General features: G+C 49.8%; 1 protein-coding gene across 1 annotated transcript in view; it reads right to left on the minus strand.

The window, feature by feature from the left end:
• Window positions 1-957: 957 nt before the first annotated feature.
• ryk (receptor like tyrosine kinase) overlaps window positions 958-26,918 on the minus strand; it is a 48,657-nt gene continuing 22,696 nt past the window's right edge. Inside the window, 12 exon segments of the mRNA XM_030372916.1 lie at window positions 958-2,671; window positions 5,252-5,388; window positions 8,184-8,343; window positions 9,238-9,347; window positions 12,521-12,556; window positions 12,558-12,598; window positions 12,601-12,647; window positions 14,291-14,309; window positions 16,908-16,996; window positions 19,841-19,964; window positions 25,011-25,041; window positions 25,043-25,112. Coding sequence (XP_030228776.1) covers window positions 2,560-2,671; window positions 5,252-5,388; window positions 8,184-8,343; window positions 9,238-9,347; window positions 12,521-12,556; window positions 12,558-12,598; window positions 12,601-12,647; window positions 14,291-14,309; window positions 16,908-16,996; window positions 19,841-19,964; window positions 25,011-25,041; window positions 25,043-25,112 — 976 coding nt within the window. The 3' untranslated portion in view covers window positions 958-2,559.

Here is a 26,918-nt window from a genome sequence, read left to right on the forward strand (position 1 = left end):
TACTGTACATAAACAGTTATGTACTGTACAGTAAACACCGTCCTATACGGCTGACATACGTCCTATCCTGATGCTGCACAGTACAGAAGCCATGGTACAGTGGACTATATACACTGCACTGGTTACCAGTCACCCCTTACTAGACCATACACTGGACTCTACTGCACTGGTTACCAGTCACCCCGTACAAGACCATGGAGTGGACTCTACTGAACTGGTTAGCTCTAGTCCCCCCGTATTAGACCCTACAGTGGTTTCTACTGCACTAGTTAGCACTACAGTAACTTGTACTAGACCGTACAGTGGATACTAGTTACCACTGCACTGGTTACCAGTGTTGATGTGTCCCTGAGCAAGACACTTAACCCTAACTGCTCCTGACGAGCTGGCTGTCGCCTTGCATGGTTGACTCTGCCGTCAATGTATGTATTAACCGGTGTAAGTCGCTTTGGATAAAAGCGCAGCCCAACTGTGTCGTGTTTTTGTCAGCGTCACACAGGCTACGTTTGTATTTTGAATCATACAAAAATCTGTGAGTTCACAGAAATGAAGCGCTGGGACTCCTAACCCCCGCCCCCCCCCGGTTATTTGGAAGCGACAGCAGCTGTGACTCCTCATCAGCGAGGAGAGAGAAACACAGACCCCCACACTGGAGGCCGGAAACCCCCCCGCCCGGCAGCGCGGCCCTGGAAGTAGATCCGGGCTCCCCTGTTGAAGGAGGGATACAGGAACCTCACCGCTGAGCCCGAGCGCGCATCCATCAACAACCTCTTCATTTATAGAAGCAGAAACATCAACGCTTGGCAAATGACAGGGCTGTGTACTAAATATAGCCCCGCCAGCCAGATAAACGTTAATCTGTAGTCACGGTTGTTGTTCCTACGCCTCCAAGGCCTTGAAGGAGGAGAAGGGGGAGTGGGGGAACTAGCCCAGACTAGCGAGGAACCGGAGCCAAGGCGATGTTGAGCAGGTCCCGTTTAATGTGTGAAAAAGATTCATTCAGAGAGCGGCTGGGAGCCAGCGACCCACACAGGCATGCAGCGACCTCCGCACTCATCCCAGGGACGGGGGGGGTCAGCAGTCTCTCCTGTTTCACAGTGATGGTTCCTGTTCCACGTGTTCACCGATGACAGAACGCCGTCCGGGTCGTGGTTCCGGTCCGGTCGAAGGTTCTGGTTCTGGGTTCCGGTTCCGTTGACAAAACGTACGAAACCGGACAAAATGGCGGAATTCACAAATCTGAAATGATGGCAAACCAGCAAATAAAAACAATATATATATATAATATAAAATAAAAATAAAAAACGTCAAACAATAGCTTCTGATCAATCACCAATACGAGTACATCGACCACGCCAACCAATGACCCGTGTCGTGAGTTCATCTTGAAGACCAGGCCGTGTCGCGTGAACGTGTGACGTGACCTACAGAGGTCGGAGGTCATCATCAGGGGTCTGTGGCACATGGTGTTTTCTTTTTTGTTTTTTTTACCGTGTCTTCCGGAAGAAAAAAAAATGAAAATGTAATAAGCGGCAACATCCGTCGAGCATTGTTAGGGGTCGCCATGGAAACGTCCGTGTGAAGAAGCTCCTCGTACCGAAAGACTGTTGTGGAGAACAGGAATATATACAAATAATACCATGGAGCGCCCCCTGCTGGCCCCCCCCCCCTACTGGCCCCCCCCCTCACTGGTTCGCCCCCTCCCCCCCGGGCCGCTGGGAAGCACTCTACAAAGCTCCACCCCAGCGTGTAGAATACTGTCAGTAAGGTTGGGGGTTCGAGTCCGTACATGGTAGCATGCTGGCAGGGGGGGGGGGGGGGGGGGAACCCCCAGCGCCTTTAAAGCTTGTGGAAGATATAAAAAAAGCACGTAACAATTCTGTAAAAATGTAAAACCGCTATACTATAATAAAAAAAACTTTACAAATCCAACCGTAACAGATGCTGCTTTCTTGTTTTGTATAATATATATATATATATAACTAATTCAACGTTTGGTGTAATTAGTTTATATACATAGTTCTATAAAAAGGCACGATTTCAGCCCCTTCACAAGATGAGGGCTCTCAGGGGGAGGGACTATAGAAAGCATCCTGGTTGTTCTCAGGGGCGGGACTATAGAAAGCGTCCTGGCGGGACAATAGAAAGTGACCAGGTTGTTCTCAGGGGCGGGACTATAGAAAGCGGCCTGGTGGTTCTCAGGGGCGGGGACTATAGACAGCGTCCTGGTGGTTCTCAGGGGCGGGACTATAGACAGCGTCCTGGTTGGTTCTCAGGGGGTGGGACTATAGACAGCGTCCTGGTTGTTCTCAAGGGGCGGGACTATAGAAAGCATCCTGGTTGGTTCTCAGGGGGCGGGGCTGTAGAAAGCGTCCTGTTTGGTTCTCAGGGGGCGGGACTATAGAAAGCGTCCTGGTTGATTCCCAGGGGGCGGGCCTATAGACAGTGTCCTGGTGGTTCTCAGGGGGCGCAGCGTCCTGGTTGGTTCTCAGGGGGTGGGGCTATAGACAGCGTCCGGCCAGTTCTCGGGGGCGGGACTATAGACAACGGGGGGGCGGGTCACACGTAGGCGCCCAGGGCGGCGTGGAACTCGGTCAGGCACTGGACCAGCTGCTGGAACTTGGGCCGCTCCTCCGGGTCCAGCGCCCAGCAGCACGCCATCACCGCAAACCTGCAGGGAGCACAGCGGCCAATCAGAACGGAGCGGGGAGTAGAGCGGCCAATCAGAACACAGCATCCAAGACAACACTAACCAGAACACAGCATGCAACACAACCAATAAGAACACAGCCCACAGCACTGCAACCAATCAGAACAAAGAACCAAACCCCAACATCCAATGAGAATACAGAACCAGATCCTAGAAACCAATGAGAATACAACGGGGAACAGAACAACCAATCAAAACAAAGAACCAGAGATTAACAACAAACCAATCAAAACATGGTAGGTAACAGAACAACGCAGGCAACCAATCAGAGAACAGAACCACAACAACCCTTAAATATACAGAGCCTGCAGGAGCCAACCGCAACACAGAAAACAGAGCCGCCAGGCGGAGCAGAAGCCGAGCCAGAACACGACCCCCCAGCCGGGCAGAGAGGAAGCTGATCCCATCAACACATATTCTCGCCAAAGGTCAAACTGCAGGAACAGCGTGTGATTTTGTGCTGGACTGATTCAAGTTTTCATTTGGTTTGTTTGTGGAGGGAGGAACCGGCCCAACAATCAATCACTACTCTGTTGTTTGGGAGACGCCAGCCTCTCGTTCGCTGGAAACACACTCGTCACCTGAAAACAGAACCTGTGAAAACTGAACTCATACGCTCACCTGCCAACACTACCGTCCCACGGTGAACTGCAGGGCGGGGTCGTACTGTCACTGAGTCTACAGATTTTCTGGGTCTGATTCTTGTAGTTTTATTATTTATAACACTGTCCTGTACTTTCTGCTGTGTCACTAAGAAAACCCTTAACTGAACCTAGTAACTTTAAGACTAAATCCGTTGTAAACACACTCATGAAGCGCTGGAATGTGGTGCATGCTTGTTCTGTGCCCTACTGTACTCTGAAGAGGAGTTCAGGGCTCGCAAACATCGCCTTGGTGTTCTAGTAGTAGAAACCCGAGTAATGGGAACAAGAAGACCAACACACAGTGCAGTGACTACATATCGACTCTAAACATCCCTGTGAGAGCGCAATCTGAGGGGATATTAATGAGAGTAAGAAACAGACGAAAGCATGGCCCATTGAATATTAAACCATCAAATGGCTTCTGTTCGAAGCATATCGTGGTGCTAGAGAGAGAACATACACCAGCCCAACACACTCCGGGGCCGACTGCATTCTAAGAAGTTACAGAAAATTCCTGGGAACACCTTTCGGAAAACGTTTGCCTTCTTTAGATCGGCGTATTCCAGACTATGATCGGATCTGCATTTGTGAAGTTAGCGATTAGGGCTGGGCGATATGACGATATATATGTTGTGATGATATAAAAATGTCTATCGTTTCATATTATGCATATTCATATTATATCGTCTTGTTCCAAATTACACTCTTTACGGTAATATTTTTATTTATTTGGACAACGCTTTACATTCTTCCGCACGGCACATGAAGGCAACACAAACAAACATGGAGGAGGGTGAACGGGACAATTCTGAACAGGAGAAGGACTCCGACAACTAGCCAAGACAAAGTGAGCTCGTACCTAAAAGAGGGGCTACTTCTATCGCATGGACGTGGTTTGGGTTTGAAAAGTCGAACACAGACCAGAAAATGTACTTTGTAAAGTATGCCGCAAACCGGTCCCCTCACCAGACTCAAACAACCTGTTTTACCACCAACGAAAGAATCACGACAAACAGTACGGAGAGAGTCTACGGATGAAATCCAAAGTACAGTCGTTGAGTGCTCAAAACTTGCTTGTTATTTTCTATTTTAGCCTTATTTTGCTGCATTGGTTTGAACTTGAAAGTGTTCCATGGTCACATTTCGTATTTTATATACCAATATTTATGTTAGGCCGGTATTCATTTTTGTTTGCCGCTACAATACAAAGTTATATTGTTAAAGACTATTGGTATGGTTGGTTTTAATATTTTTGAAAACCAACCAAAAAAGGGTTTTATATTTACCTTTTTAGATACATTCATATTTTATATTTTGTTACTTGCATAATTTGCACAAAAGTTCTAAATAAAAGGAGAAAAATAATTATGAGTAAGTTATCTTTATTTGTATATAATTAAAAATGTAATACGAAATAGGCCTTTCCATGTGGTCATTTTATATAAACAATTTATTCATTGAATTTACAGAAAATGTGCAATATCGTGATATATATCGTTGTCGGGATATGAATGACCTATATCGGGATATGATATTTTGGCCATATCGCCCAGCCCTATTACCGTGTTTTGTTCGTCAAGTTCACGATGTTCGTAGACGATGTTTTTAAAGTTAAGGATATTCGCAAACCATGTTCGTAAAGTGTATTATGTTAATAAACTATATTGTTTGTAAAGTTCACGATGTTCGTAAAGTTCAGGATGTTCGTAAGGTTCAGGATGGTCGTAAAGTTCACGATGTTGGTAAAGTTCAGGATGTTGGTAAAGTTCAGGATGTTCGTAAAGTTGACGATGTTGGTAAAGTTCAGGATGTTGGTAAAGTTCACGATGTTGGTAAAGTTCACGATGTTGGTAAAGTGGTAGCGTTGAAGGCTATGAGGGACGGTGAGGTGACTTACAGCTCGTCAGGGCAGTTGATTGGCTGAGCTATCCTGTAGCCGTCCTTCAGGTAGGCCGACATCTCGAAGGGGTCGATGTCCACGTAGGGCGTCTGGCCCAGGGTCATCAGCTCCCACAGCGTCACGCCAAACGCCCACTGAGGAGGAAACAACGAAATGAGTGAGTGAACAACACGCATCGACACAACACACGGTGAACACACAATGACACAACAGAGTGAATACGCATCCGGCTCAATGCATTGACAACACGGGAGGAGTGACCATAACATTACTTTGGCATTACGTAACGTTAGTCATTGACAGGAGACACAAGTCCGACTAGTTACAAAAGGAAGCAAAGACCTCTGAGTCAGACTGCCAGATAAGGGAGTGAGATGCAATCATTCCCCGAAAGTACCAACATGTGATCTCCAAGCTCACAATTAGGATGGAAAAATTGAGCAAAGGTAACTATAACTGAGGAACAAAAAGTTTTCCCTTGAGCCAGGCAAACTGGTTACTTGGATGCCAACATTTTCCATTGACAACAGATAACGAGCCATCTACATGATGAATTACACTTTTACGAAAGAGACTACAATCTGGTCCTTTTGTGAAAAAGGACCAGACTAGTCCCAGGGGACTAGTCATTTCACCATCACCATCATATCACATGTGCTCATTAATCCACCTGGTCTAGCCCCACTAGGAGACCAGAAGGCCCCAAATTGAAGTTTAGAACCCTCGCCCGTCCAATCAGATCGGGCCAACGGCCGACTCCTGTAAACAAAGTTCCCCACCGTGAGGCCAGGGTCCCCCGAACAACAACACACACTCCCTTTAAAAGGACATGTGGGGACTTCAGGAGCACAGAGAGAGAGAGACAGAGAGAGACTATAGTGATGAATGGGCAGTGCGTAGCGTGAACTCCATTCATGGAGGCGGCGTTGCCAGCTCTGCCCGTGTGCGGGCGGCCTGGAGAGTGTCTTGCGGAGATCACCCAAGCCACCGGAGCCCCCCCAAGGGGGCAGGGGGGGGGGCTCCTACAGTACCCTGGAAGGGCTAGGGCCCTCAGCTGTTGTATATGTCTGGCTCCGCTTTCCCCCCCAGTGTGTGAGTAAAGCTAATTGCCAAAGCGTCACAGCGATATGTATATACAGCAGTAAATTGTTTTCTCGCTGGAATGTCTTTACTGTAAGTGAATGTGTGCGTTGACAGGGCCAGGAAAAGGGCGGTGGTGTGTGTGTGTGTGTGTCACTATTTATATACAGAGCGTATTTTATCAAGTGTTATCATCATCTCATTATCTAGATGATGATAGTCTATTTAGGAAAGTCTATTTATACACAGGGCGTATTTTATCAAGTGTTATCATCATCTTATTATCTAGATCAGTGTTTCCCAAACCTTTTTTTTTAAATTACAAACCATCGTGACCCAATTCACAATAGGCCTTATCTATAAAATCGTGAGAACACATTTGTGAATAAATTAACATCCCTGAACGTTTTTACTGCCAATTCCGCAACCCATTATACATGAACTTTAACCAGCCATTTCGAAGAGATAAATCACAACTTTGTTTTATGCACTTGTTATTGAAAACATAATACACATATTGAATACCTTTATAAATCAGACCAAATAAATTAATTTAGGCAGAGTTAAACATCACCATGTTTTGCTATCTCATTATTATTATTTCCTCTAATCAGTAAAACAAACACAATGTATGTTAGCCTTTCAACTAGATTCAATCTTAAAAGTAAAATTCTCAGAACAACAAACATTCAGTACTATCAAAACATGATTCTTGTTGAAGTTTTTTTTAAATGCTAATGTGTAAAAAATAACATATATTCTTTTTTATTTACATTTATTTTGCGACCCAATTGAAATGTGGGTCTTGACCCAGTCCTTGGCAAAGACTGATCTAGATGATGATAGTCTATTTAGGATTGTTTTTGGCACAGTCTATTTATACACAGAGCGTATTTTATCAACTGTTATCATCTCATCATCTAGAACTGAGGCCTCATGCTTTTGTAATGCGGTGGCGGTTCACACTGAACCACAACCGAAGGAGGGACCGGAACCTTCTCCTCGGGACAGTGGCAGCTGACGGGCGTCATCAGCGTCATGTGACCTGTGGTTAAGATGTCATGGCCCGGATGAGCGCATCAGTCGTCAGGTTCCTGTAGGAGCTGAAGTTCCTGTTCAGGCAGACCTATGAAAGGTCATTGTTCTCACTTTTGCATTTTATTTGTCGATGCATCAACCAACTGGTTTGATCTCATCTTATATTTGCATTTTACATCTAGGGGATTTTCCGACGCTTTTATCCAAAGCGACTTACACCCGTTCATACACACATTCACACCCCGACGGTTGAGTCGACCACGCAGGGCGACAGCCAGCTGGTCAGGAGCAGTCAGGGTGAGGCGTCTCGCTCAGGGACACCTCGACACTCGGCTAGGAGGAGCCGGGGATCGAACCAGCGACCTTCCGGTTACCAGACAACCCGCTCTACCTCCTGAGCCACTGTAACTCACCTCAGTGATTTGACAGCTGGATTGGGGACCACTAAATGGACCAATCAGGAGACAGGGAGATGGATAGAAATAATCATCCTAGAGAAGGATGACCCTTAACCCCTGCTCCTTAATGACATGGCGGTGACCTCACTTTGGATAAAATAGTCTGATAAATGACCAAACTATATTATATTATAATCTACATATAGGGCATTTAGCAGACGCTTTTATCCAAAGCGGTTCATGCACACATTCACACACCAACGACGGTGTCCACAATGCAAGGCGACAGCCGGCATTCATATATATGACGTAACCTTTAATAACACAGTTTACACAGTGCTTCGCCAGGAACGACAGAACCACAGGGACCCCCAGAGTGAACCCCCGAACCCCCGGCTGCCTCGGCGCCTCACCACGTCGCTGGCGCTGGAGAAGTCGTGGTTGAGCAGACTCTCCAGCGCCATCCAGCGGACCGGACGGTTCTCGTTGTCCCCCAGGCAGTGGTAGTCCATGGGGAACAGGTCCCGGGACAGGGCGTTGTCCGTGATCTTCACCTGCATGTTGTCATCGATGCTGGGGGAGACAGGGGAGGGAGGGGAGGGAGGGAGGGAGGGCGTTATGCGTCATGAGGAGGAAGGGCCACACGCGACTGAAGAATAGGTGCTGCAAGATTTAAGAGCTGGAATCTGAGTCATTAGTTGGACGTTTCCTAGCCATCCGTCAGCCATTAGCGATGGAAACGTCTGTTCTGCCTGACTGTCAGCCTGCCTCTGTAAGAGGACCATGAGAACGGATACCACCACATCTCCTGGGTCATTCTCTGACCAATCAGGACAGCTCTCATTCATCTAAGGAAAAGCTCTTATTGAAAAAGTTGCAGATTACAATGTGAAGAAGATCCGATCATACAGATGAACCGAAAACAGACATCGCCCCTCCGTGGTTCATCAGGAGGATCCTGATGTGTGGGTTCAGAGGTGCAGGTCACCTCACCCCGGGGACTAGAGACCCCTACGTACCCACGTGGCGATGTAGCACCTGAATGCTGGTTAGGCCTTAAGCCACAGCGCTATACGCTGTGGTGAGCCCTGGCGATACAGCTTGAGCCAAGCACAAAATGAGCGCATTCAGCTGCAAATTTGAGTTTATTTTCTGTTCCAGGCCACAGTAATGGAATACGTTGCACTAATAGTAATGGAACTAACTCCGTGTTTAAGGGTGTGTGTTGTGTTTTGTCTGCGTGTGTGTGTGTGGTGTGTGTGGGTCCACAGGTTTAGTTCTATTCAGAATCTCAGTCGGCACTTGCAGCCCTCATTGAGAAGCTATTCCAACCTAAATTGTCTGCTTTGACGCACGGCGTTAGAGGAAGTTGAAACCACCAGCGAGACCCAAAGCTTTTAAAACGGTGTGGAGCTGAGAGACGTCTGCGGTGGGAGAGGGAGAGCGGCGGGGAGCCCCAGCACTCACACACAGTTCCTGGCAGCCAGGTCTTTGTGGATGACCTCTCGACGGGCCAGGTAGCTCATCCCACACGCCACCTGGATCACCATGTAGACCAGGTCCTGTTGAGAAACCGCCTGGGGGAGAGGGGGGAGAGAGAGAGAGAGAGACAGAGACAGAGACAGAGAGACAGGTTAGAAGGTTTATTTAAAAAACTGTGTAGCTCAAAACCCTCATCCAAGTCAGCAGAGAGGTGCTTCCACCAGGGCAGTGCGCTCCTGTGTGCAGGAGATGTCGGCCTCTGGCGACAGCAGCAGCAACAGGTCGTTTGCGCGGCGGTTTCCTGTCGCTCCAGCGTGTTTCCTTCCTAAAGGAACGCGGCCGGAGTACGACCCTGGAAGATGGAGCCGTCAATCCTCACGGGGAGGCGGCACCAACCACAACAACAAAGTGCTGAGCAGAGAGATAAGCATGAGTGTGTGAGGCGTGAGCCCCTTGTTTTCATTCATTCTGTGCAGCGGGACGACATGTACGAGTCAGAACTGAGGTCAAAGGTGACCAGAGTATTAGGTGCGTTACGGTGCCAATTGTTTTCCACTAGCCTCAACGCTCTGAGTCAGAGGAAATCTATTACACAAGACCGACGCTCAGGTATGACTGACGCACACACGCTCTCACAACGCACGCACACACTTTCATACGCACACGAACTCAGTCACACTCAACACAAACCTCTCGCACACACCAGCGCACAGCTCTCACACACTCTTCTTGTTGTGTAGTGCTTGGGGCGGGGCCAGAGGAGGTCATGTTCAGCTGTCAGCGTGACGAGGTCCAGGCTGAACAACAAGAGGAGCAGGAGATGGGAGGAGGGCCCTGGGGGCCTCTCTGAACCTTCTATCGTCCTCAGCAGCTGAGACGTGCCCCTGACGCCTCACTGAATCCTCTAAGCACAGAAGCTTGACACCACACACACACACACACACACACACACACACACACACACACACACACACACACACCTCCTCCTTATGCCTTTGTTTAGTAGGTGTGGCGTTCTGTGTACATGTACCGTTCTTATGCAACACCGTGGCCGGTGATTTATGAGGTGTTCTGTGTGCCCCGCCTCTTCTCTGACACGCCGTCTAGTACAGCCAATGCCGTCGTCCTAATCCCCAAAATCAGTCGGGTGAAAAGCTCAACTGATATCAGCATACAAAGGCGGGGCGCTGTGTGTGTCTGTGAGCTACGCAGGAGGCGGAGCTGTGGCGAGAAGGTTCCTCAGGCCATCCTAGAGAGGAGGTTCATGGATCGATCGCGGTGGGGAGGTGAGGAGGTTCATGAAGCGATCGCAGTGAGGAGGTTCATGGATCGATCGCGGTGGGGAGGTGAGGAGGTTCATGGATCGATCCCGTTGGGGAGGTGAGGAGGTTCATGAAGCGATCACGTGAGGAGGTGAGTAGGTGAGAAGGTTCCTGTGGTGAGGAGGTTCATGCAGCCATCTTGGAGAGGTTGTGAGTAGGGGTGTGACCGGGTACACGTGTACAAGTGTAACCGGTTAGTAAATCATAACCGTTTAGGAAAAATCAGCAAACGAAAATCGATCTAAACAATCTAAACTCTACCCTCCATTGGTCGTATAGGGCGACTGTGGTCCACTTAAAAAAATAAATAAAAATAAAACGGTTAATCGTTGTACACGAAAAAAAAGGGGTATGTAACCATTTACAATATTTTGTAACCGTTCACACCCCTAGTTGTAAGGAGCTTCTTGAAGCCATCCTGGGATTGAGGTACTTGAAGTGACTGTGGTGAGGAGGTTCTTGAGATCAGCCATTGTGAAGGTACTTCTTGGCCTGGCCGTGATATCAGGCGTTCAGCCACGACCACCAGATGTTCAGTTTCAGAACTTCTGCCAAACGCTAATGCTAGTCTTTATGTCTTCAAAAAAAAAAAAAAAGCCAACACACGTGCACTCCCATGCCAGAACTCTCACACCCTGCTCACTGACACTTGAAGGTATGAATGAGTGTCCGTCATTGTCTCCAAGAGCCAGAAAAAACATTGAGAAAAGTGCACGAATGAGTTGGGTGGGTGATTGTTTATCGGAGTCCAGAAGACATGTGGAGGAGTTTATGAGCGAATGAATAAATGAACAAGAGTCGGAATCTTCAGATTCCAAGACCACGATGAGCTGTGAACGAAAGAACGAATGAGTGATTTGAGTTAGTGCAAGGGTGATTGTTTTATCAGTCTCCCAGGAGACATGGGAGGAGTTAATGAGTGAGTATCGGCATCCTCCGATTCCAAGACCACAATGGGACTGAGTGAAAGAATGAAATAATGACGCGAGTGAGAGGGTGATGTTCACCAGACTCCAGGTGTTAGGAGATGGAGGAGAGGAGCGAGGAGTTTCACCTCAGACTCAAACAGAGCACTGATTGTTGCTAGCGGAGACAAGCTTCGTCTTGCGACTGGAAGCCGCCCTTTCAAACACCTTCTCAGAGCACCTCTCATCTGTTGGCCCTATTGGCAATGTGAGCGTTGTGCGTATGTCTCCTGGCAGGAGGACGGATTGTATATCAAGAGCGCCGTGGCCAAACACACGCAAGACACCCCGAGGGAAGCGAACATAGCTGAGCCATTGTGTTCTACCCCCCCCCCCCCCCCCCCCCCTGCCCAGAGCCTGTCGGTCTGCCTTCACACAGCACATAATAACAAGGCAAACCCGCAGATTATGGTCAATTGGGGCCGATTGTCAACACGCCTGCAACCATTTCTGCAGGAGTCTGAACAGGGAGACGGTGATTACCACAACAATGATCCAGCTAATGTGTTGAAGGGTCTGGACCTAATGTCCCGCCGCGAGGTCAATGAGAAGGATACTGTCAGGTTGGGCTGTTGATTGAGGAGATGAGAAGCCCAAGCCTCAAAAAGGTGTTTGTATGTTCTATATAGGACAGCTATAATTTACAACATGAGCTACCAGTACACTGAAAGTAACATTCTGATACTGCTTATTAAGTGCTAATTAACATTTTATAAAGAAGGTAAACAAGCCTGATCCTTATAAGCTTTATGCTCATAAACTAAAGAAAAATATATTTGGACTGAGAAGAAAAGAGAAGGTAAGCATTGCAGAAAAAGTGAGAAGCTAAGAGGATAGCGGTAGCTCACCTGGGATTCGTTTGCATCTCGACTATATCTTACACTGGCGCTATACTCCGCAGCGCTACAATAGCTGGAGGGTCACTTCCAGCTAAGCAGTGCATAAAGCTATATGCTAAGAAGCTAACTAGCAGGAGCTCACCTGGGGGTTGGTAGCCTCGCTAGCTTGCACTGGCGCAGAAGAGCTTGAGGTTTCCCCAGGCCATGAAGGGCAGTAGCACATGGGCGACTCCCCGTCCTCCGTGCACACCTGGCTGATGGGCAACAGATTCCGTGAGGAAACACAAAACAGATGGAAATAAAGGCATTATATATGAGGTCTTTCATCTTTCACCACTTCACCAGGAGAGGACAGTGAGGGCCGACACTTCACCAGGAGAGGAGACAGTGAGGGCCTACACTCACAGGAGAGAGACAGTGAGGGCCCGACACTTCACCAGGAGAGAGACAGTGAGGGCCGACACTTCACAGGAGAGAGACAGTGAGGGCCGACACTTCACCAGGAGAGAGACAGTGAGGGACGACACTTCACCAGGAGAGGACAGTGAGGGCCGGAACTTCACCAGGAGAGAGACAGTGAGGGACGACACTTCACCAGGAGAGACAGTGAGGGCCGACACTTCACCAGGAGAGAGACAGTGCGGGCCGACACTCACCAGGAGAGACAGTGAGGGCCGACACTTCACCAGAAGTTCGCAAGGAAGGGGGAACCGTTGGTCCTGTTTGTGAAGGTGCAGTTTTTCCACCGACGGTTCAGCGGGCACAAGCTGTTGTGACTCCGCTCAGCGACGGAGCTCAGACTGGATTCCAGAGAGGTGTGAGACGGGAAAGTGGTGATGGGAAGGCTGCGAAGGTGGTTGTGCAGGGAATGGGGAAGTGGTGCTGGTGGTGCTGGGAAGGGTGTTTGTTTTGAGACACTGACCACTGCCAGAAAGGGGAAAGAGGAAGGGACTGAGGCTCCGCCCCGGGTGTCCGCTCCGGGATACGGTGAGTCACCTGTTGGCAGCTCGTCACCAAAACCAGCCGGGGTCGTGACCTCTTGCCGTCTGAACTTGCCGCTCCAAATCACCTCGCCAACACGATCTCACCGACCTCCCGTGCCACATACGTGGAAAACGAATTTCCACGTTTAAACCTCGACAGATGATTCCGGGAGTCATTAACTCTATTTCCCAGAAGTGACAGGGTGGTATGTTCCACCCATCACCGTCTGCTGCTGTACGGGTTCTCCTAGCACCTCCATGAGCACACATTCACAGTCTGAGAGCATTCCATAGAAGGGCTGATTACCCGGTCTTGACTTGGGACAGGGTAGCTGTAGGCTTCAGCCTAAGAGGAGGTAGCGTGCTCCAGGGAGGTACACCCAGCTCCGTCTGGAACGATTAGCTAGGCATGCCTGTTACGCAAGCTCAACCTCTGTTGTATGAGAGTTATTGCACCCATCGCGGCTTATTTTGCACTTCTATGTGACTTAACGTCTACTAACCCACCAGGAGATACGCTGAGGTGAGGGGCCTCCCAAAATGCCTTTGCGCGCCAAGGACACTGTGTTATACTCTGCATCTTCTATACAAAACACTCAGGAGCCCGCGAGGTGACACACCTGGGCAGGTGAAGTACCTGGCCAGGTGAGGTACCTGGGCCAGGTGAGGTACCTGGCCAGGTGAGGTACATGGACAGGTGAGGTACATGGACAGGTGAGGTACATGGACAGGTGAGGTACATTGGCATGGGAGATACCTGGCCAGGTGAGGTATCTGGCAGGTGAGGTATCTGGTCGGGTGATGGTACCTGGTCAGGTGAGGTACCTGGTCAGGTGAGGTACCTGGCCAGGTTGAGGTACCTGGGCGTCCCGACTCACCTGTGGTGGAGCCCCCCGCAGCTTGCAGCTCTCTGTCAGCATCATGGTGACCTGGACTCTGACGCATTATCTAGACCCCAGGTAGAACCACATGAGAAAGGTTACACACACCACACACACACACACACACACACACACACACACACACACACGTCAGCTAACAAAGGAGCACATGGTGAAACACTCATACACACACAATGCTCCAGCCCAACACACCAACCCCGACATCCAGGCTGCAGACGGACACTCACACGCACCGAAACCACCACCACAAAAGTAAGGTTACACACCCAAACTGCCACAACACTCCGGAAAACACACTACCAGAACACTCCTCAGGTTACGAACTAAGTACACACCAACCCACAGAGGAAGAAAGAAAATGTGTGATGGTTCAGTTGGTGTCAAAGCCGCCACACAGCTTTCCATAGAAGTAAGCCATTAAACACACACACACCACACACACACACACAACACACACACACACACACACACACACACACACACACACACACACACACACACACACACACACACACACGGGGGGGGGGGGGGGGGGGGGGGGGCCGGGAGGTCCTGGTTCTTAATCTGAGGCCGCAGTCTGGCCGCATCTGGCTCACCTAGCATGCCACGGGACCAACCATTGTTGCTCTAACAGGAAGTGTGGGGGGGGTCTGAGCCTGGCATGAGGCTGCCGCCTACCGCGCCCTGCGCAAACACCAGGGCCGGGGGGGGGGCAGAGGTCAGCCGTCATGGCAACCCGATGAAAGGTAAGAACAATGTCGCTGGGAGACCCGCCCCCTACCGGGAACCCTTGAGCCTTCGTTACTGGCCTCGGGCCGACGCCGCGGAGAAGGCTTGTGAATTTGGAGAAGGGCTCCACTCTCGGACAGCGGTCGTGTGTGTCCTGAAAGACCGCCACTGACGCGTTTGTCAAGAACCGTCCTCTCTGAATTTTAAACGGTCACGATTTACGAAGTCTTTTTTGCAAGTTGGAGTCGAAGGGCATCTCTCTCTCTTCCCCCCCCCCCCCCAACACCGTGGAGTCTGAGGGCAAGCAGGGCCCTAGAAACATCTGCAGTGTCAGAGGGAGGGGTGGCTGTGGGGGTCATCAGTGTAGGGATGAACGATTTAAGAAAAAATTGAAATTGCGATTTTTCTGGTAGAGATTGCGGTTTCGATTTCAACCACGATTTATTTTCTTTAAATCAAGTTTCAGTATAAATTAATATAACCAATGAATTCCATTAAGGTAATGCAATAATGAAAACTGCTGGCAACAGATTCAAATGCAAGACTGTTTATTCAAGTACCTAAGAAACAACAACCAAAAAAGTCAAATAAAAAGGGAGCCCTCTTTCTTAAGTAAACTTGCTTCAATGGCTCATCAGCATCAAAATAATTGCACTTTTGTAAAAAAAAGAAAAAAAAAAGAAAACCGCCAGCTTTGACGATCCCAAAATCGTAATGCTTGAGATCGCGATTTTCGGTCGAAAACGATAGATCGTTCAGCCCTAGTGTCACCTAATGTACACACTATTGTAAGTTGTACGTCCTTGGCACTTAAAAAACGTACTTGGCATCGTGTAGCGTATTATCCCGGCTATCTGTGTTGTATACGGGGAAGGGGTTAACCTAGCGATTGTTAGTGCTTGGCACTTGGTTCTAGGAACATCCTTAATGCGCCGCCACAATCGCCGCGCGGCAACTCGCCGCCTCCGTTCATTTCAATGAGGGAAGAGCAGAGGGGAGGCGCTTACAGAAGCGGCTGTTGACCAGGAAGCGGTTGCCGCCCACGTGAACCCGCCACAGATCTGCCCTACCACTCCGCTTTCCCACGTGTGGAAACTTTCGGCGGCGGCAACAGCAGCTTGCAGCAGCCGCTTTTGAAAACGCCTGGCCCTTCACACCGCCGCGCTGAACCCTCCGGCAGCGAGGCGGTGATCAGGGCGGTCGCCGCGCGGCGGTGTGCAAGCGCCTTCACTGTAACCACAGCGATGGATCGTTGTTTCTCTTTCTTTGACAAATGTACTTATTGTAAGTCTCCTTTGGATAAAAGCGTTCTGCTAAAGCCCTCAATGTAATGCAAATCAGCAGCACACATGTGGGTTGAATCCCTCCGCCTGCAGGTTGACTTTGATCAGAGCTGCCAGCGTGTCTCTGGCACGCCCGTTGTTAGAATACTACAGGGCCCGTCACGGTGCAAGGTATCGCCAGGGATCCCCTCCTGCCGCCGGGGCGCTGAGGGCAGGACCCATGCCAACAAAGGCTGATTGCTAATAAATCAAGATAGGTAAAACGCTTAATGTGATACAAAACGGTATCTGTGTACTGTAATCTAACCTGCAGACAGGGGGTTGAACTTGGAAAAAACAAACACAAATCATCCATCCACATCCTTGAATGATGTATAAACACATCTCAGAGCTGGCTCCAGGAGCAGCAAAGGGAAATTCTTCTGGCGAGCTCAGAGCTCTTGTGAGAGGAGAGAGGGAGGTAGGGAGAGGGGCAGAGAGGGAGAGAGGCAAAGAGAGGGGGAGAGAGGGAGAGAAAAGCATAGGGAGGGAGAGAGAGGGAGGGAGAAATGCAGCGACCGAGAGAGGGAAGAAGAGAAAGGGAGAAAGGCAGAGATGGAGAGAGTGAGGGAGGAGGAGAGGCAAGAGCATACCTTTCACTGTCTTCACAAAGACCTGCTTCTCTTTGGTGGGGTCCTTCTCGTCCAGGAGGAGGCCGTTGAAGATGCGTCCAAACGTGCCTGAGGCGGAGGAGCGAGAGCAGGAGGTTATTTAGGAGCAGGACGAGCAGCCAGACCCAAATGTCAGTGATGTTCACCGGAGCCACGTCTGGGTCTTATTGCTAATGTGGCTGGGCGAGGTCTACGGCTCTCAGAGCCCGCTCCATCGCGGCCAGACCTGTCACCGCGGAGCGCCAGACCCGGAGTGACGACCTGGAACACTGAGGAACTTCTGAACCTTCCCCGGGTTCAAGGGCTCAGTAGCTGGTCGCTGGTCACGTCTTTACCTTGTCAGTACCCTTGACTTACCTGGTAATTCCCGTTACCATGCGTCCGCCAGCATAACTAGTCAACTACCTATCACAACATAGGACCCCTACGTACCTAGTCCTAGCCCTCTATCATACCTGGTCGTTATCCCTTCACAATACTAGTCAACTCCCCTAACATACCTTGTCAACACCCTACATAAACCTGGTCCTAACCCCTCCACAACGCTAGTCATAACCCCTAACCTACCTTGTCAACATGTTGAATAGGTATGTTTAACCAGTCAACCCCGCTAGTCACAACCCCTAACCTATCTTATCAACATGTTGACTGGGTACGGTCACTAATCACACCGCTAGTCATAACCTCTAACATACCTCGTCTACCATTTAGTTGGGTAAGTTAACTAGTCCACAACACTAGTCACAACCCCAAAACATAGTGAGTCACCTTCCCTCACGTACACTCATATAATTAGTCCCGTCTTGTATTCATCTCCGCTGTGTTGATGTTTGATTCGAGCACAACGGCAGATTTCCCCAGAGCGAGGAAGGTGTGTGGAGACGCATCTCGGCTCTGCTGGGCACCCAGGAGCTCACAGCAGAGCTCAACTGCCCTTTGTCTAAACTGCCGTCAAGTTGATTCAGGGACCGCAGGGGAATTAACGATTCCGCTCGCGGTGAGACGCCATTAAGCAAATAAACTATCAACGTAAACTCTCAAAGAAAAAAAGAGAAAGAACAGGCCGCTGAAGGCGGGCCCCGGGGGGCCCCGGGGCCGTCAGGGGACCCGTGTTGAGACACGCGCCCCAGGAATGGCTGCTCCACTGCCTCCGTCCTGAGCGGCGCGGAGACGAGCTGCCCGGACACGCCCGCACCCCACCGCACGAGAACATTCCAGCTCCCCAACGCACACCCGCTCCTCTCCCTCCTCCTCCTCCTCCTCCTCCTCCTCACCCCTCCCCCTCCTCCTCCTCTTCCTCCTCTCCCTCCTCCCCCTCTCCTCCTCCCCCTCCTCCTCTCCCTCCTCCCCCTCCTCCTCCTCCTCCTCCCCCCCTCCCCCTCCTCCTCCCCCCTCCTCCTCCCCCTCCTCCTCCTCCTCTCCTCCCTCCTCTCCTCCTCCTCCTCCTCTCCCCTCCTCCTCCTCCTCCTCTCCCTCCTCCTCCTCCTCCTCTCCCTCTCCTCCCTCCTCCTCCTCCTCCTCTCCCTCCTCCTTCCTCCTCCTCTCCCCTCCTCCTCCTCCTCCTCCTCCTCCCTCCTCTCCCTCCTCCCTCCTCCTCCTCCTCCCCCCTCCCTCCTCCCCACCCTCCTCCTCCTCACACCTCCTCCTCTCCCCCTCCCCCCCTCCTCTTCCTCGCCGTCACCGGAGCCCGTTGGGGGTTTCTGAGTGGCAGAACGAGGTGTGTGAACTACAGGCAGGTGGCTCGCTGACGCAACAACCGAACGCCACTGACGGACGGCCCGGCCGGAGTTACAACACGCAGGTGTTGCGTGCGTTCCGGGAACTGCTTTCTATGCTACCGATATCGGTCGTGTTTCCGATTGAGTAATGCTGTTCTGTCAGTAAGTCGTTGCACTAGCATTTTGTCTGTACTCGCGTGGTAAGATCAAAAGATGATTTATGATATGATGACATAAATATATCAAAGCTTCTGCGAGTCTGGACTGCAGCGGAGAGTTCCCAGCCTGATGCAGACAATATAAAACAATAAATGATTATTGCACACTTCAGTTTTATGATAGGATGGAAAATTCATCAGATTTCCTTTGTTGATTTATGCAGATTCCAGACGATGACCCTGGTCTATTACTTTATTGAGTTATGACCATTGTTAAAGTATTTGGTCCTTTCTACATGATCATCCCTGCTGTTGTTGGAAAGGAAAGCTAGACTGAAAAGATTATATGTTTTTTGTAACTCCAAATGCACCTGGTGTATAAACAACATTGGTTCAAGGTTTACCCCCATCACACTCAAAGCTAATTAATGAGTAGAAACAATCTGGTTTCCTCACGGCAGACGGGAACAACACGGTGGAAAGCGCCTTCTGTTCGGATTACCTCTGCTATTATGGTTGGCAGCGGCTCAACGTCTACACGCGGCTGTTCTGTGGCTGTGCTGTCTGTCATCTAGGCTGTTGTGAAATGCACTGCATAATCGCATGCGTGCGTTAGTTTTTTTTGAGAAGGTGTGTGTGTGTTGTGTGTGTGTGTGTGTGTGTGTGTGTGTGTGTGTGTGTGATCGTGCATTGATTGTGGCGGCGTATATTGTGTTCATACAATGGCATGACTGTGTTTGTACACGAGCGTGACTGTGTTTATGAGCGTGACTGTGTGTGCTTACGAGCATGACTGTGTGTGTACATGTGTGCGTTTGTACTTTAGCGTGGGTGTGTACGAGCGTGTGTGCGTGCGTGTTTGTCAATGAGCGTGACTGTGTGAACGATTGTGTGCGTGCGAACGTGTGTATGTGCAAGCATGTGTGTACGTGCACGCATGCGCATATACGCGTGCACATGCGTGTGTGTGTGTGTGTGTGTGTATGCGTGTGTGCGTTTGCGCGCGCGACTGCGTATGAGTGAGTGTTCCAGGGTTACCTCGTGCAGGACGTCCCGCAGTGTGACCCTCTCCCGGGAGATGGCGATGTCCTTGACCTTGGCCTTGGCCTCCATCAAGGTCACGCTGCGGAGGTCGTTCTTCTCGATGCGCAGCGACGGGTAGCCTGCACACACACACACACACACATCTGGCGTTAACACAACCACCAGGAGGAACCGCACACACACAGAAACATCAGGAAGAACCACACACACACTAGTAGGAACCAAAACACACACATCTGGAGGAACCACACATCTGGAGTTACCACAAACACATTAGGAGGAACCACACACACACTAGTAGGAACCAACACACATCTGGAGTTACCACACACATCTGAAGTTACCACAAACACATCTGGAGTTACCAAACACATCAGGAGGAACCACACACACACACATCTGGAGGAACCACACACACACACACATCTGGAGGAACCACACACATCAGGAGTTACCACAAACACATGAGGAGGAACCAACCACACACACACATCTGGAGGAAACACACACACATCTGGGGGAACCACAAACACATGAGGAACCACACACACATCAGGAGGAACCCACACACACACACAACGTCTGCCAACACGATTTTCCCGCCACTAATCGATGTCGTCTGGTGACCCCTGGTTAATGATGATGTTCAAAGGAACATTGACGTGACCCCCCCTCAACTAGAAGCTCACGGCCCCCCCAGCAGGAGGGACCACCATCCTGGAGGAGGAGAGGGGCCGTAACCATCGACAACGGCGGGTGACGTAGAGACCCCCAGCGTGGCTGAACACTGAGGTTTACACCGGCCTGGCACCGAACGGGCCGTGACGCACCGGCCGCGGGGATGCCCCCTGCTGTGAGCGAGCGAGTGCGTTCAGGCACGGAGGTCCATCCACACACACACACACACACACACACACACACACACACACCACACACACACACACACACACACACACACACACACACACACACACACACACACACACACACACACACACACACACACGGCGGGGCCCCCGGCCTGTAAACACACACACACAGCCTCTGTACACAAGCCGCCAGAGACGAGCGATAGCTCTGGCACGCAGGCTGGCTGGGAGGTTGGTCTGACGGTTGGCGGTGGAAGAGGCAGGAGGTTCCCCAGTGGTGGAGCACAGGGCTTTAACACTAGGGGGAGGCGTGGCCGTTCAACAAGAAGCCTTGAAGGCTAGCGGCACTGTTCATCACCGCTGCACTGATGGGCAGGATTCTTTTCAGACCAATCTCAGGGATATTGTTCAACCGTTTGTTCTTTCGTTCCCCCGTTTTTTTTTTTTATATACGATAAATCGACTTCTCTGAAAGGAGAAACAAACAAACCTGCAATGTAATTCTTCAGCAGAAAGCACTTTGTGTTTTGTTCTCTATAACCGATGGGTCGGATTGCCTAAAGTGGACATGAGAAGTTGTTTCTTATTTTTTTTAAATTATGTAACAAATCCAAACTAATGGCATTCCTTTGTCCTTCCGAACCAGAGCCAGATATCCTATCATATCCAACAGGCCCAGCGGGCCGTGGATTGGCCTCACAGAGTAATTAATCATTAATATCTACACAGGCGTGGTTATTTTCCGTTCTGGCGGTGATTAATTGTGATCCCGGTTGCGGGGTTAATCCTGTTTACTGACCACAGAGCAGCTCTCCTTTATAACCACCACTGTCTCTGTGAGCTGGACCACTGGGGCGTGAAGAACATGCTATGGTTTCCTGGTCCCCCCCCTGCCCCTGACCGCTGGGACAGTCGAAGCAGAACAGTCTCAGCGGGGGTTCTTAAAGAGCCAGTGAACCCCAAACCACGTCTTCTATGATAGCAAAATAGTAATCTATGCCATTTTATCACTGTTACTGAAGTCCCCAATTTAGAGAAAAAAAAAGGGGTAAAACCGTCTGTTTTTGCCGTTCTCCTCAAAACACGATGTAAACGTTTCCCTCTGCCGGTTCTGTTCATGACGTTAGACTACCTCTTCCATGGGTAGTCTAACGTCGGCACAGTGTGGGTGGGGGGGGTGCTAAGCTCTGTCTGGGCGGCGGCGGACTGCAGTGTCCGCGAGAGAGTTGGGCTTTTCGGGGAAAAGTATTTTTAACACCACGGTGTGTGTGTGAGGCTGGTGAAGCTCCGCCTGAGCAGCGATGTATTTAATGCCCGCGCCCGAGTGAGGTTAAGGCTTCCCGGACACCTATAGTATAACTCTACGGTGTGTCGCGCATTTCATGGACAAGATCACTCATTGTCAGGCTCTTATCCACACTAAAGGTCTTATAAAGTTGCGTGGGTCGTAACCAGGGGAACAACACTCCCCCACCTTTCTTAAACTCTCAGTCCAAACCCATCGTTTATTATTCCCATAGTCTCCATATTCCATCTGAACCAGTGGGCTCCCGGTCTCACTGAGCCCAAATCGGGTTGCGATCCAGTCGGGAAAACGGGTCCCTGGCCTTAGATTGCCCGGAACCCCTCTTAAAAGAAGGATCACTGATTTGGGGTACTGAGTGATGTACTGAGTGTGCAGTTCGACCCTAGTGACACACTGGATTTGTCATTCAAGGGGGTGAGACAATTTTTGAGAACCTCTGTATCCCGATATGGAGCTAAACACGTCCCGGTTGTAGAACATGGCTCACTGCTGCCATCTGGTGGCCAATTCAAGTTTAGATGAGCTTGAACCACACATTCTAAAACACACATACACAAGAAGGAGTCATTTAGAATTAAGAAATGCAGTGATGACTTGAATGATGTGACAGCAATGGTGAGAAGACATGAAACACAAAAGGGAATGAATGGAACCACATGAGGCGATGCTAGGGATAAGCTAGCTGTGCTGAAGTTTAATGCTAGAATGAAGAGTTTTGCCTCACAAGCCTAATAAGGAAAAAATGACGAAAACCTTTGACTGGGCTATAGTAATAACAGTGCTGAAATGCCAAACAAGACCGAGACGCCAGCCAATAAATACATTAGAAATACTGGCTTCTTATGCATCCACATTCTGCACAGATGGATCCCATTTGACCAGACATTGTGCTTTAATAATGCTAGTGTGTGAAGTTATTCCTATGATTACTGGAATACCACAGAGCCCGGATCCCTTGCTACCGCTAGGTCTATGTAGCGCTGGGCTAGCCAGACCGTGCTAAGATAGGCTAGCCAGACCGTGCTAAGCTAGGCTAGCCAGACCGTGCTAAGCTGGGCTAGCCAGACCGTGCTAAGCTGGGCTAGCCAGACCGTGCTAAGCTAGGCTAGCCATCATGCTGTGCTGCAGAGAGTACTTCCCCCCGCTCTGTTAGAAACCACAGGTGGAACTACTTTTGGTTTCGTGGGCGGGGGCACGGGGATGGGGTAGGAGGAGGTATGCGGCGGCAAGCTGGAGAATGGGTGCAGTACCGGGATGGTTGTCTGATGGAGAGAGGCAGGTGGAGGAGAGAGAGAGGGATGGAGAGAGGAGGTGGAGGAGAGAGAGGAAGGAGAAGAAAGGGGTGAAGGAAAGAGAGGGATGGAGAGAGGGTGGAGGAGCGAGAGAGAGAGAAAGAAAGGGGGAAGGAGAGGTGGTTAATGGCAGGATAGACAGAGAGCCCATAGCGAGGAGAGAGAGAGAGCCAGAGCTGAGAGCGAGAGACACACAGAGACAGAGAAGGGGTTGTAGAGGAGAGATAGGAAGTGAATGGGCAGAAGAGAAAGAAGTAGAGAGACAGAGACAGAGTGAAAGAGAGGGACAGAGACAGAGAGAGAAAGAGACAGAGAGAGACAGAGAGAGAGAGAGAGAGAGAGGAATGCTCAATGGAATGCTCCCCCATCATTACAATATGAGCTTCATCTAATGGATGCCTGATTGCAGATGGTTAGAGATACGCTGGCCGCCTGACATCCATTACATTAGCAATGCTCAGATGGGTAAACCCACCGCGCAGAGGGGAGAGTGACCAATAAAAAGGGTATGGTACCAGGGGTAGACACACAGTTCTGGATATGAACGCACAGAGCCAACAGAGACAGACAGATGATTGGAGGCGTGACATTATGGACATTAGTGACAGTGGTTCCCCACTAGGTGGCGACAATGTTACAACACAAAGACAAAGCACCCTAATGTTAATCATTTTGTAAATATACGAAAACGAAGCAAGCAAGTGAGAATATGTGCGTGATAATAATGAAGCAAAAGATCAGCACTCTAGTTGCCCCTATATGGTTGATGGATCAGCCTAACAGCCAATCAGTGGGCTGCAACAACTGTGGGATGGATACGCCCACTTTAGATGTTACACAGGGAATGTTCATACGCCTTGTTATGGTTAATCAGCAACACACCTTGGGCCATAATAGTAGCCCCTTAACTTTGAAACACTAGGAGTATAATTAAAAATCTGTAGGATTAAGATGCATTGCATATTGAAACAGGAAGCTCTGGGGACCATACAAAATGATGCACGTGATTGGACCAGCAGACGTATGTCAGTCACAGAAGTATATATAAATATAAAGTCATTTAAATAACAGGTGAGTACAATGGGACTGGTTGTGAGTGCGTGACAGCTTCCCAGGCAGGAGCAACAACATCCTGAGCTGCTATCACAACCTGCTGCCTCCACTTAAGCTCACTGCCTCGCTTTACAATCACCCCATTGACACATTAGCGTGCCGCGCACCTGCCTCGCTCAGGGAACACGGGTTCGACGTTGGTCTGCCTATATGAATCGCTCGCAGAGCGAAAGGTTTTAGCGTTGTCTATAGAGGGTTTGTACTCGCGGTGAGTAGCTAGCTAGGTACCGTTCTTTCTTGGTTTTGCCATGCTAGCTGCCTTCAGAGCTCTGTCTCTACTTACCCTTAGAACACAACAACACGGAGAGCAGCGCGGGAACCGTCTAGAGACGTTTTCAGAGCAAATAATATATCAAGCCCGCTGCAGTATTTAGGTATTAGTAGATATTAGGTATTAAATAAGTACAATAGTAGACACATTTAATCGTGCCCCAACATGAACCAATGTGACTCAGCTCGCAGCAACAAACGCACAAGCATGTTGACGTGTGGAGGGGTGACATAAAGGTCAGAGGTCAGGGGTGTGAGGGCGGAGGTCAAGGGAAAGGCTGGGGGAGAGAGGGCGGAGGGGGGTGGAGGTCTTACTGGTGACGGAGGCTGCGTTGTTGGGGGTGTCCGGCCCGCAGGTACTGGGTAGTCTGGGTGGAGGGCTGGGAGAGGCCCTGGGAACTCCCGCTGTCACTCACACTGGGGGAGCCGGAGGGAAGAGAAGAGGGGTACAGATGTTATGAGCAGATGAAGCGATCCATCGTTCAGTACCTCGGTCCACTTTCACTTTGCAGACACATCTGGTGTTGCTCCGACACCCAATGGCTCTCAGTGGGTGAGATCAGACTGATGTCGTCTCGCGGGTCAGTACGCACTAACAAAGTGCTGCCTTACAGGCACCATTATCGGTCGGCGAGTCAATAACGGACACTTAGCTTGGATGCAGCAAGCTACAGTTCGGCTCAGTAAATTACAATTACAATTAGCGCATTTAGCAGATGCTTTTATCCAAAGCGTCTCTACATCGGTTAATACACACATTGACACGCCGACGCAGAGTCAAGCCAGCTCGTCAGGATTAAGTGTAATGCTCAGGGACACATCGACTCTCAGCTAGGAGGAGCTGGGGATCGAACTAGCAACCTTTCGGTTACAAGGACAACTGCTCTACCTCCTGAGCTAAGCCGACCCTAAGCGAGTTCATCATGGTAGTTTAAACTCATACGCTATACTATAACAGGGAATCCCACAATCTGCAGGGACAAAAACTAGGATTGACATTAGATTTATTTCGTACAGCCGACCCCCCCCCCCCGCCCACCCTTCTCAGCCAATCACAGAGCTGCGTCACAAGCTGCCAGAACATCCTTTTTTTTGTGGGTAACTTAATTCACTTTCTGAGAAGACTATGAATTTGAATTAAATAAATCGGACCGGCTTGTGGTCTTCAATTGCTTTGTGTGACACGATTCATGTGACCAGACATTAATTGGTAATACTTCTAGGTACTACTAAATGTTTGGGCTCTGTTTCTCTAATGCCACTTTACCTTGTGGATCAATAACCCCTCATCTCATCTTCTTCCCTCTGATATTATAACGTTTTCCTTTTAGGGATACATTTTATCTTAAACAAATCATCAGATCACGTTTATCGTACGAAGTTTGTAGAATGCATAAAGTTAGTGTTTGTCTATATGCATGTTTTTATGTTAATTAGAAAACTTCAGTGGCTGTTGGTTTGACCGACGGTAGACCCAGACACTATTGTTATTTCCTTATGGGGGGGGGGGGGGGTTGATCGTCCTCCTTTAAAAGAACATCCACCTACAATGGGAACCCAGCCAACTCTGCACTTACCATCGCAGGCCCGTCCACGTCCTAAAGAGCTTGTATCCTTGTGTCCTCACGAACAACCTCATCAAAGTCGCTTTACGAGAAAAATCTAAAACTAAACTCAAAGCGACCTCATTGGCCTTCAGCGTTCCATTGGCTTACATGTCTGTGACATCACATTTAACGGTTTGCCTCTTTCATGTGTACGAATTTATGTGCCGATGTCTGTTCTAGCGTCCTCACGTCTGGGAACATTTTATAGGATGCAAACGGCGAAGAGACACCACACGAAGAAAACCACGGGAGCAGGACGTCGCTTCATAGCTGGACTGACTGACTGACTGACTGACTGACGACCGCCATCTTGAGGGTGAATCATCAGTCATTAGTAAGACGACTAACAGGAGACGGCAGAAACCTCACGGTGCCCCTCACTGAAGGCGTTCCTCACCGTCAGGCCTCTTCCTGGGTTAGTGTGGCTGTGGGACGACGTGTCCACCTAAACCAGTCCGCCGAGTACGAGGCCCCCAGTCTCCACGCTAGCGGTCGCTTCGTAATCCCTCAGACTTAGAGTAAGTGGGCCCGTCCCGGTCTGCTATAAACACCATCTCAGCAGCACCCCTCCTATCTCTCCCTCAGCCCCCTTCCTCACCCATCTCCCCCTTTCTCC

The sequence above is a fragment of the Gadus morhua genome, chromosome 12, assembly GCF_902167405.1.
Source record: "Gadus morhua chromosome 12, gadMor3.0, whole genome shotgun sequence".
Classification (NCBI taxonomy): domain Eukaryota; kingdom Metazoa; phylum Chordata; class Actinopteri; order Gadiformes; family Gadidae; genus Gadus; species Gadus morhua.